Genomic DNA, 12,218 nt, shown 5'->3' on the forward strand with positions numbered 1-12,218 from the left:
TGTATGTGCATCATGCCCAGCACTCAGAAACGGGCAAGCCATCTGCACGGGTCTAACAGCCGGCCACCATGGGTCATTTCAGAGCCGTGGGATGGAACCAGGGGTTTGGAGGAACCTTCTGGGCCCCTTGAGGAAGAGCCAGGCTGCTTTCCCCCAGCCCAGGTCTCAGTGTCGGTCAGATGCGGCTGCAGCACCAGTCTGTGGGCTCGCAGGGCAGGGCCTTCTGTCTGGGGCAGGCACAGCGTTCACAGCAGGCCTGTGGCTCTGCCCGTGGCATGCCCGGTGGAGTGAGGCCTCTCCCTCTGGAACGCGAGGCCCTGGAAGACCTCTGGCCTCAGGGCAGCCGTGCAGCCTTCCAGGCGCTCTAGATCCACGAAGGAACAAAGTGGCTCTGTGAGCAGCAGAGGGAACCAAGTGGCAACGGCCCCGGGGCCATTGTCCCATACTTGGCACCGCCAGGAATCCCTGGTCAGTCACAGCGATCACACCTGCCGGCCCCAGGACCCAGCCGCCACCCAACAACAGTGACACGGGACCCCGAGACGCCTCCGGAGTGCAGTGCTTGAGGGAGAAGACTTCTCCCCTTCCTGCTGCAACCAAACCCCGAGCCGCCCAGAGGCGGAGCTGTGGCCTCTGGGAAACGTGGCTCTCGGTGGTGAGAGCGGCAGCGGTCCTCAGACCAAGTGCGTGGGTCCTGACTCTGGCCGGCAGCTCGTCTCACATCTCGGGCCTGAGGGAGACCTGCGGCTCCCAACTCTACCTCCCAAGGGCAGCACGGCCGCCCCACGCAGCTCCCAACTGCAGCAGATCAGACAGGAACAGAAGCCTGAGCCTTCTAGAAACCGCCCTAGAGCAAGGCAAGTGTCCAGGGCTAGGCACCACGTGCAAAGGGCCGAGGAGGTGGGCTCACGCTGGCATGGCCGCTGTGGCCCTGACAGGAGGCTGGGGTGCGTGTCCCCATTTCCTTCCGGATGGCAGACCAACTGGGAAACTCCGGGTACCATCCACGGACCGCGTGCAAGGTCCCTGGCGGGAAGGAGGAGCAGGCCCCGCCCTGGGTTAGTCACTGACCTGCGTCTGTGGCTTTTCACCCAAGGGACTTGCTCAGACGCTGCCGCCCACAGAGGCCGTCAGCAGGACCTGCCTTGGGCTGACCGTCCCTGTGACAGGGCTGAGCACAAAGAGCTGTCCCGGCTGCCTGACCTGCCTGCCGGCCCCAAGACCCAGCAAGGCTGCAGCTGGACTGCAAGGTCAAGGCTGTGGGCCCTGGGGGCAGCAGGCTGGAAACCAGCAGAGAGGAGGGCGACAGCGCAGAAGCACTCCATCACCATTCTCTTCTGGAGAGGGAGGGCCCTTTCCCGGTGCAGTGACTCAGAAAAGCCCACTCGGATGACGCAGGGGTCAGGGGTCAGGGATCGCCGGCAGGCCCACAGGCAGCTCTGAGGACCACGCCCCGGCCCGGAGGGAGGTGGGGCTGCTGGAAGCAGGGCTCTGATGCTCAGCAGGACGGCAGGTCCCATCTTCCTGGCTAGACCCAGCAGCGGCTGGCAGACCCGGGACTCAAACAATCGCGAGAGCCTGAGGCTGGAGCACCCGCACCCGTGTCATCTGCTAACAATAGAGCAGCCACCTCTGGAGCAGCTGGTCCACTGCTCACTGCGTCGCTGTTAGTTAGGAAAGGGACGGGGCCGAGGGGAGGGAGGAAAGACGGCTTCTTACACAGACTCCATCTCCAGGTCGTCCTCCTCCTGAGACAGCTGCAGGTAGGGGTTATCTGAAGCTGGGCGGAACTTGTACCCCGTGAGCACAAAGAACACCAGCGTGGCCATTTCATCCAGGAGCTGCAGATTTTAAAACCCACCAAACAGAAAGGGATTAGCAACACTGCTCTTCAGAAAGCAGGAACTAACCAAACTGACACAGCCCCGCCACGGCCCGCCACAGCTGCGGATGGCCTGCAGGTTTACTGCGGCCCCGCCAAAGCACCCTTGCCTGGGACACCAGTGGCGAGCTGGTGCTTGGAGGAGCCCCTCCCACCCACGGCGCCCACAGCCGGGACCCTTGGAGGAGCCCCTCCCACCCACGGCGCCCACAGCCGGGACCCTTGGAGGAGCCCCTCCCACCCACGGTGCCCACAGCCGGGACCCTTGGAGGAGCCCCTCCCACCCACGGCGCCCACAGCCGGGACCCTTGGAGGAGCCCCTCCCACCCACGGCGCCCACAGCCGGGACCCTTGGAGGAGCCCCTCCCACCCACGGTGCCCACAGCCGGGACCCTTGGAGGAGCCCCTCCCACCCACGGCGCCCACAGCCGGGACCCTTGGAGGAGCCCCTCACACCCACAGCGCCCACAGCCCCATGTGAGCTCAAGGAAGAGTCTCCGAAGCACGTGGCAACAGACCGTGGCGTCTAACACGCTCTGCACATCCTGAGATCTCTCATTACTGAACCAATGCTAAGGGGCGAGCAAGAGAAGTGCGTTCTGAATTCCAAGCCCGTGGCGGCCGAGTTTTGATTACACAGGGCCAGCCTGACTCTGCCTGAGGCTCTTCTCGTCAAAGACTTTCAAGTGAAAACTAAAATCAATCATGCAGTTCCTTCCAGATTTCTCAAGTGGTCCAGCAGCTGTCTTGGACAGACCAGAGGGACGAAGGTCTCGGTGGCCACTCGGTGGCCACCCCCAGAGATGTTCGTAAGCACCTGAAGTTACCCCCAAGCCCTGATGCCCCGGCGCTGGCCCCTGGCAGCGGCCTACCTGGTAGAGCCACTTCCACTGGAAGGGAACAGCAAGTTTAAGGAGAAACGCAATGATCCTGGTGAAGTATATGTAACACACGATCTAAATGAGCAGGAAAGAAACAAGGAAAAAAAAAAATCAGAGAAATTGGGGCATCACTTTCTTCCCACAACTTGTTTTTATATAAAAAGCCTGAAGAAAATCATTTACCACTCACAGTCCTAACAAACGAATGCAGCAGGGAGAGCCGCTCCTCTGCTGGCCACACTGCAGGGTCTCTTCCCTCGCTCCAGGCGACCACGACCCTGCTCATGGCCACGCTGGGCAGAGGACAAGACGACGCAGGGCCGCCCTGCGCGCCTCCCCGGCTGTCCGCAAACAAACCCGGGGACCTCAGTAACACTTCCCAGCTGCAGACTCTGCAGCAACAGCAAAACAAAGCCACACAGGCGAAGGACGACTTCTGGTCTCTCCACGCGGATGCTGGAACATGGGCGATGGACGCTCAGAAGAGGCCCAGCCGCTCTGACAAGCGAGGACGTCTGTGCCCGTCCTCCTCATGACGGGCCTGCGGGGCCGGGCCCCAAGGTCAGGCCACGTCCGCTCAGGTCTCAGGCACGAAGGTGGCCCAGCTGGCCGCTGGGGACTACTCGCCACCATCTCACATGCAGCGAGAGGTGTGTGCTGACAACTGTGCCTGCTCCAGTGGACGAGACAATCCACGGGAAAAAGCAGTGAGACTCCAGCCCCAGCGGGTCCTCTGCCTTGCTCTGTCCCACAGAAGTCTAGGGTTTGCCCAGGCAAAGGAACCTCTGAAGTGACAGTCAACACGAAACCACAGGTGAGCGACCTGGCACTGTTCTCTCCGGACTCAGGAAGCAAACTCCAGACCCACACCTTCCAGACGCCAAGAATCTACAACCCTGAGAATCTCAAGCAAGTCCCACGCGCGGTGCTTGGAGCCTGCTCAGGCCCCCGGAGTCCTGGGTTCAGATTTATAAAGACTGCCTCATCTGTCTGTTCTCCAGCAGGACCATCCACGGGAACCTAGTTTGCTGCAGAGAAGCCAGACAGATGTAGACACTCTGGTAAATGTGCGTGCTGGGGTGCAGCAGGCTGCGTGGCGGGCAGCCCCACTCCCCTCCACGGTGGGCAGCGGGCAGTGCCTGCGTCCCCTGGGGAGGGTGGGAGAGCAGGCTCACAGGGGGCTTGTGCCGGGTTTCCATAATCGCTGCATTTTTATTTAACTTCAAGCATGTAGTATTTCCTAAGTATTTAAAGCCAACATTTTACATAAAGTAACTCGGACATCTCCCCACTCTGAGATCCCGTTTGATTTTACAAGAAGAAACCCACAGCGCTCCAGGCCGGGCTCCCGCGCCTCCCCCACCCTCGGACGCCCACGGCCCCACTGCTTGAGTCACGCGCATTTAGATTCAGGACTGGTTTTGCTCACCAAGACGTAGTAGTGTCTGAAAAGCTTCAGCTTTGCTAGGTTGATAGCAGCTGGGGAGAAGAGAGAGAAAACGAGAGGTTAACATCTTTCCTCATCTCTAAAGGCCAGTTCCACGCAGCACTGCCCTGAGGTGCAGCCACACTGGGACAGGAAGCCGCTGGGGGCTCTCCCAGCCTGAGGGAGGAGTGGAGGGCCAGCGCAGCGGGGCCCCAGCGGGGCACTGACGCTGGCGCGCAGGGTTCCCAGGTACTCCCCACGCTGGGGACAGCGGCTTTAGCCTGCCACTTTGCAACGACGTTGACCCCAGAGGAATCGGGGCTTTTCTTCCCCGGGCGCCAGCTGAGCCCCTGAGCCCTACCCTGCGCTGTGACGGTCCAGGGCGCTATGACAGTCCAGGGCGCTGTGACGGTCCAGGGCGGGTCCCAGAGCAGTCAGGGGGAGCTGCCCCCTGCCTGGGATGCAGACGCTATCAGCCCCCAGGCCCATTTTGCAAATTCCACTTCGGTTTCCTTCAAGCGCCTTACAAGAAACCCTTTGCACACCACCTCTCTAGCTCTGACCTCCCTTCCCGAAGGTGCAAGGGCAGCCAAGCCAGGACCACTTCCGGACACTGCCTGCAGCCATGAAATATTAATGACCACAGAGGGTAGCCGGGCGCCCTCCCCATCGGCAATCCTCTCATTCATCATAAACCTTCCCGCAGGAGGCAAATTAATTTTGTTGAAGAGCGCTCAATTACTGATCCAGTTTAACAATGGGCTGTGGGTGGCGAAGGCTTTTGCCTTCTCCCTCTCTCCTCTGGCTCATGATGAGTGGGGGGCAATCAAGCTTGGGAAATTCCTGGAACCCTGAATTACCTACAAGGTGATCACCAAGGAGGAGCAGCTGCAAGACCCCCTCCCCTGGCCAGGAACCAAACGTATGGATGAGGGGAGGGCACAGCGTGTGCCTGGGAGCCCCCTCGGGACTGGAGCGCCGGTGCAGGGACTCAGCAACACAAGCCAGCCCCTCCAGCATTGTCTTCACCTGTCCGAGTGAGGCAGGGCCTGGGCAGCCCCGGCTCCTGGCATCCATGGGGAGAGGGGTGCAGGAGGCCGAGCTGCAGGACCAGTAGAGGCTGCACTGTGCACCTGAATGGAGCCCTGTGGACTGAGCACCTGTGTGTGCCCGAGCCCCTCGCCGCACGTGGGCTCCTGCTCCTGGTGGCAGTGGTCAAGGGAACAGCCGCCTCCTACTGCCCTCTGCTCTTCCTTGTGAGTGACTGAGGACAACAGCCCCGGTGACAACTGTGCCCTGACAAATGGAAGCTCCACGCCGCCGCGTTAGGACAGAGCAGGGGTGAGCGTGGCTGCCAGGGAGGGATCCCGACCCTGCCAGGAGGCCAGGGCTGAGAGTGAGGATTTCCCAGAGTGGAGCTTGGCCCCGAGCCAGAGCCAAGTGAGAGAATGTTCGGGAAACAGCAAACTCCGAGGCTCAGAGGTGAGATGGCTCCACAAGTCCAGGAACAGACAGGTGGAGAGGCCAGGGGATGGGGCACGGCCAGGAGCAGAGCCCCACGCTGGGCGGTGCAGACTGCGGTGAGCGCAGGCTGCTACGCAGGTCACAGGAGAGGCAGCGAGGGCAGGGGCTGAGCTGTCTTCGTGGCGCAGCAAACAGGAGAGCACAGAGGTTAAGACCACAGGCCCTGCACATCTGAGCTTCCCGGCTGTGTGACCTCAGAGAAGTCACCTAACCTCTCAGAGCCTCGGTTTCTCCAATTGTCAGGGAAAGAAAAGCAAGACCTAACCCAGGGCTGTTGGGAGAATTCACAAGGCAGGCTGGCGCCGCGGCTCACTAGCCTAATCCTCCGCCTGCAGCGCCGGCACACCGGGTTCTAGTCCCGATTGGGGTGCCGGATTCTGTCCTGGTTGCCCCTCTTCCAGGCCAGCTCTCTGCTGTGGCCCAGGAAGGCAGTGGAGGATGGCCCAAGTCCTTGGGTCCTGCACCCGCATGGGAGACCAGGAGAAGCACCTGGCTCCTGGCTTTGGATCAGTGCAGCGCGCCGGCCATGGCGGCCATTTGGGGGGTGAACCAATGGAAGGAAGACTTTTCTCTCTGCCTAACTCTGCCTGTCAAAAAAAAAAAAAAAAAAAAATCACAAGGCAGCTCCCTATAGGATCGGGACCATGTGAGGGGCGCACTGGGCTGGCAATGCTCTCACAGGCGTCCAGACTCGAGTAAACCACATTGGAACAAACGGGGCCTGGGGCTGGCGAGGAGTGAGGGCGCAGAGCAGGGCAGGGCCCCGTCCTGGAGGGCACAGGGCGGATGCAGTTCCCGCCGTTAGGCAAGGAGGAGCCAGGCTGCAGCTGCACTGGATCCCAGCCCCACTCTGCTCTTCCTCCAGACCCCCTGGCTTAAGAAGCTGAACAGCCGGCGCTCTCTGGACCACGGGGGAGCCGGGCTCCCAGGAGAGAGAAGGCGAGCAAGGCCAGGCTGGCTATTTCTGACCCCACGGCGAGCAGCAGCAAATATGGTCAAAGAATGAGCATGGGGAGAGGAAACTGCCCCGGATGGGAGCCAGGAGCCCTGAATTCCGGCCACTGCACCATCGTAACTCAGTGCCTGCCCCGGCCTGCGCTGCCGTCTGGCACCAGGCGCCTCATCTAGACAGCTGCCTTACAGCCGGTGTTACCTGGAGAGCTTGATTTACGTACCGCTGCCAGGCTGCCCAGTTCCTGCGCAGTCAGGCCTGGCCATACAGGCTTCCACACCCCTGTGGGGGGGAGGGGAAGGCAGGAGCCTGGCGGGGGTGGGGGGGGATCACGGCCCTGCCCCAGGGCTCCCATGCAGCTGACCTGTACACGCCGCTCACTCTCAGCGACCATCAATCTCCAGTCTGACAACTTCTTTTTTAAAAAAATTAAATTTATTTTCAATTTATCTGAAAGGCAGAAAGACAGAGAAATCTTCCATCTGCTGGTCACATCCCAAATGTCTGCAACAGCCAGGTCTGAGCCAGGCTGAACCAGACGTCCGGAACTCCATCTGGGTCTCCCACACGGGTGGCCGGGACCCAAGGACTTGAGCCCTCACTGCTGCTCCCCTGGGTGCTCATCAGTAAGGAGCAGAACAGCTGGGATCAAAGCCGGCGCGCCAACAGGAGGTGCCGGGGTCCGAGCAGATGTCCGCCCAGCAAACCCCTCCTACCGCGGAGAACACAACAGGAGCCCACTGAGCCCGAAGGGCCGCAAGCGTGCGGCCAGCCGGCTCTGGCGCTGGCCCGGGGAGGACGGGCCGGTGCACACGCCTACTGGGGCCCTGCACCTCTGCGGACACCTCTCCTCACCACAGCAAAGGACAGCAGCGCGGACCGGTACAAGACCATGCCCTCCCCGCCAACGACCTCCCTGGACGGGCTTGGAACGGTGACAGTGACGACAGCACCGAATGACCCCGTGCCAGCGCGAGGTGAACCTCTCGTTTCAGCCCAGGTGGCGCCCTCGCTGCTACGTGGCAGGGGAAGGGCTCAGGCCGGAGCAGGCGAGTGTGCCACCACGGCACACGGCTCCTAAGTGGCGGTGCCAGGCCTCGTGCCTGTCTGGCTTCCCGCAGGGACAGGGGTGTCGACACCCACACTGGGCACGAAGGGAAAGGCAGTCCGCGCTAAGGAGTAAACAACAGATGGTTTAAGGGACACAGAAGTCACTACAAGGGTGAAAACTTCCAATACAATCGGCCTCGGGCTGGAGGGCGGCCCCCGACCAACGCCTGCTCCTCCTGCTGCGCCTCTGAGGGGATTCAGAGAAATGAGGACCCGAAGCTGTGATGGCCTGAGAGCCGCCGGGACTCACTCTGGTCTCAGCGACTCCATGTCTGCGGAGCCCCTCACTCCCCAGAGACGCCGAGGTCGAGGCCCCAGGCGGCCCCAGGAGCACCCAGGCCTGACGGCTCCACCCCCATCCAGGAAGCCAGTGCAGAAGGCCACGCTCTGATCTGCCTCCCAACACACACTCAGCAATGGCCCAGAAGACGCCACACACCACCGAACCGAACCGAACAGCGAGGGGCCGAGCAGCTCAGCGTAAGCGAAGTTCCATCTCAAATGATAAGTAAAAGGCATCAAAGCAAGCAGTGCCAGCGGCCGGCCGGCCGGCCTGGCTCCATGAGACCGGCGCAGCGCAGCCCCGGCTTCCAGCTCACTCCCCACACCGGCGGCCCTGCAACAGCCAGTGTGCAGAGGGCCCTCCACACTCCGTTCCGGCAGTCCTTCCTGTCTCTGCCCGCCATGCGTGCAGCCGCAATGCTGCGGGCGCCATCAGTCACACAGCGCTCCCTCTCTCTCCCTCCCTCCCTCCCCACACCCTGGCTGTCCACTGCGCTGTCACAGTTGGCAGCGGGCCAGCTGAGGACCAAGGTCAGAATCCCGATTGCTGGTGACCAGCAGGCAGCACCTCCTCAGAGAGCGAGCACTGCCTTCCCTGTACACAGCAGTCAGCTAGCGCAAAGCACCGGCCTCACCACAGCTCAGAGAAACCTCAGCTGCGGCCAGGAAGAGCCAGCCAGAGCCACGCCAGAGCCACGCCAGAGCCACGCCAGGCAGACGCCAGGCCCCACGCTAAGCGGGCACCCAGCACCTGAAAGGCCCGGGGAAGCCCTGGCGATTTGTCCCCTGACACGGCTGCTCCTGTCTGGCTACAGAAGCGGCCTCTCTGCCTTTGCCTGTGGCTCACAGGAGCCTGGGGGTGTCCCTGCTAACCGCCCACCTCATAATGTCTGCCAGAAGCTGGGACTGGGCTGACCTGTTGAGGGAAAGTAACAGATATTTTAGGAGATTAAAAGAAATTAAAAATCCCTGCATTAAACCAGCCTTCAAAATACGAGCCCTCAGAAAGTCTGTGGAGAGCAGAATCAAGAGGGGAACTGGGCGTCAAAGTGAGATCCGTGCACGGCATTTTCCTCACACACAACCCTGCACGCCCTTCTCAAGACCCTACAGCTCCCGAGCGCTCCTTCTCTTCAAAAGTTTCCTTCGCGGCAGTTTTAAACCTTTCTAGAATCACAAGCCCACTGCCAACTTGCAAAAAGCCACAGTTAATGCATGTACTAAGTCTCTCCTGCAGTTTCTGGCCCCCATGGGGCCCCTGGGTAGCAGCTCATGGATGCCATGTGGACGCCTGACTTAGAGGGTCAGCGAGGCTCACGGGATGCGGTCCTGAGCTCAGGGCAGGGCTAACAGAAGCCACGTCAGCCCAGGCCGCCAGAGAGCAGGGAGCACCCAGAGTGCTCCCAACACAGCACCCGACAAGCCGGCCGCAGGGAGGACCGCAAGCAGGGCCCTCCCGGCTCGGGGCAGACCGACAGTCACCCTTGACACAGGGCAAGAGGAGGAGGATACGCTTCGGAATACCCAGGCGGAGGGACCCTCGTCGCTTCTGCCTCTCCTCCCGAGTCAGGGAACAGCGCCCCAGAGGCCGGGCTCGCGGCAGGCACCCCCGGCCACGCGGGACCAGAGAGGCTGCCCTCTGCCTCAGGTCTCCAGGCTGCGGTCTCCACCCGCCTCGCGGTGCAGGGGCTACCTCACTTTCGGAGTCAAAGGCGAAAGCTGGACCGAGGCCCCGAGCCAGGGCCAAGGAAGAGGGCCTACAAACGCCCAGGCAGAGCTGCGGAGCCACGAGGGGAACCGTGCGGAAGGCAGCTCGGTAAAGAGAGGCGGGCCTCTCGTCGCAGGAGTCACAGGTCGGCAGACCATGCGAGCGGACCAGGCGGGAGGAACTCGGCTCAGGACAGTCGGGCCTGGGGAGACTCAGAAGCACTCTTCCGTCCGTGTGAGCGTCCCGTCTGCAAGGAGCAGTCACGGCCGCTCCGGGTTCAGCGTGGTTGGAGAATGGCAGCTCAACGTCTGAGCACAGAGGGCGGCAAAGGTTTCCGGTAAAGGGGGAGCGACTGCTGGACGCCGTGGCCGGCCGGTGTCACAACCGCTGCACTCCGGGACTGGAGCCCGGCGGCCACGGCGATGAGCTGGCTAAGGGGCACGGCTGCAGTCGAACGAAGCCCAGGCAGGTGGGGGGACGTGGCCCAGCTGCGCCCCCGCATCGTGCTGGGAACGACAGGGCGGAATCTCTGCTTCCTCCTTTCCCTCCAGATCGGCAGGAAAAAGGCAGATGGCAGTGTCATAGGCAGCCAGAAGCAGCCCACGGAACCCAACAGGCGGCTAAGGGCAGACCTCCCGGTGCCCCGGGAGCCCTCCAGAGGGTGAGCCGCCGTGCGGTCACGCAGCGGAACAGGCTCCGTGGCCTCTAGAAGCAGTGAGTATCTCACAAGAAAAGCCCCGTGCGACCAGAGACCGCGTGTCCGGTCCGGCCCATGCCGTTCCAACAGAGCACCGACGACGGGGCCTTTATGAAGAAAAACAGTGACTTCCCTCCCAGTCCAGCAGGCTCAGGAGCAGGGAGGCAGCACCGGCCCGGCTCTGACGTGGGCTCAGAGGCGACAGCACATGTGACAGCCGTGAGGGTGGACAAGAGCCAGGTGCAGGGCAGAAGTTCCTGAGTGGGAAGGCACGCCTTGGGGAAGAGAGCGAGCAATCCCTCCCCTGGACCTAACCACCCCACCACCCCAATCCACACCAGGGACTGAGCTCCTAACCACCCCACCACCCCACATCCACACGAGGGACTGAGCTCCTAACCACCCCCACCACCCCACATCCACACCAGGGACTGAGCTCCTAACCACCCCCACCACCCCAATCCACACCAGGGACTGAGCTCCTAACCACCCCCACCACCCCACATCCACACCAGGGACTGAGCTCCTAACCACCCCTACCACCCCACATCCACACCAGGGACTGAGCTCCTAACCACCCCCACCACCCCACATCCACACCAGGGACTGAGCTCCTAACCACCCCCACCACCCCAATCCACACCAGGGACTGAGCTCCTAACCACCCCCACCACCCCACATCCACACCAGGGACTGAGCTCCTAACCACCCCACCACCCCACATCCACACCAGGGACTGAGCTCCTAACCACCCCCACCACCCCACATCCACACCAGGGACTGAGCTCCTAACCACCCCTACCACCCCACATCCACACCAGGGACTGAGCTCCTAACCACCCCACCACCCCACATCCACACCAGGGACTGAGCTCCTAACCACCCTACCACCCCACATCCACACCAGGGACTGAGCTCCTAACCACCCCACCACCCCACATCCATACCAGGGACTGAGCTCCTAACCACCCCACCACCCCACATCCACACCAGGGACTGAGCTCCTAACCACCCCACCACCCCACATCCACACCAGGGACTGAGCTCCTAACCACCCCTACCACCCCACATCCACACCAGGGACTGAGCTCCTAACCACCCCACCACCCCACATCCATACCAGGGACTGAGCTCCTAACCACCCCACCACCCCACATCCACACCAGGGACTGAGCTCCTAACCACCCCACCACCCCACATCAACACCAGGGACTGAGCTCCTAACCACCCCCACCACCCCATATCCACACCACGGACTGAGCTCCTAACCACCCCCACCACCCCACATCCACACCAGGGACTGAGCTCCTAACCACCCCCACCACCCCCCATCCACACCAGGGACTGAGCTCCTAACCGCCTCCCACCCCCTACATCCACACCAGGGACTGAGCTCCTAACCACCCCCCACCACCCCACATCCACACCACCCCACATCCACACCAGGGACTGAGCTCCTAACCACCCCACCACCCCACATCCGCACCAGGGACTGAGCTCCTAACCGCCTCCCACCCCCTACATCCACACCAGGGACTGAGCTCCTAACCACCCCCCACCACCCCACATCCACACCAGGGACTGAGCTCCTAACCACCCCCACCACCCCACATCCACACCAGGGACTGAGCTCCTAACCACCCCACCACCCACATCCACACCAGGGACTGAGCTCCTAACCACCCCCACCACCCCACATCCATACCAGGGACTGAGCTCCTAACCGCCTCCCACCACCCCACATCCACACCAGGGA

General features: G+C 62.1%; 1 protein-coding gene across 1 annotated transcript in view; it reads right to left on the reverse strand.

Annotated features, from left to right (window-relative positions):
- The window catches only part of GPR107 (G protein-coupled receptor 107), a 74,423-nt gene that overhangs the window by 4,201 nt on the left and 58,004 nt on the right, over window positions 1-12,218 (reverse strand). The window contains exons 15-17 of the mRNA XM_062207375.1: window positions 4,193-4,242; window positions 2,755-2,838; window positions 1,720-1,841 (exon numbers count right to left, since the gene is read on the reverse strand). Coding sequence (XP_062063359.1) covers window positions 1,720-1,841; window positions 2,755-2,838; window positions 4,193-4,242 — 256 coding nt within the window. The remainder of the gene's footprint in view (window positions 1-1,719; window positions 1,842-2,754; window positions 2,839-4,192; window positions 4,243-12,218) is intronic.

The sequence above is a fragment of the Lepus europaeus genome, chromosome 12, assembly GCF_033115175.1.
Source record: "Lepus europaeus isolate LE1 chromosome 12, mLepTim1.pri, whole genome shotgun sequence".
Classification (NCBI taxonomy): domain Eukaryota; kingdom Metazoa; phylum Chordata; class Mammalia; order Lagomorpha; family Leporidae; genus Lepus; species Lepus europaeus.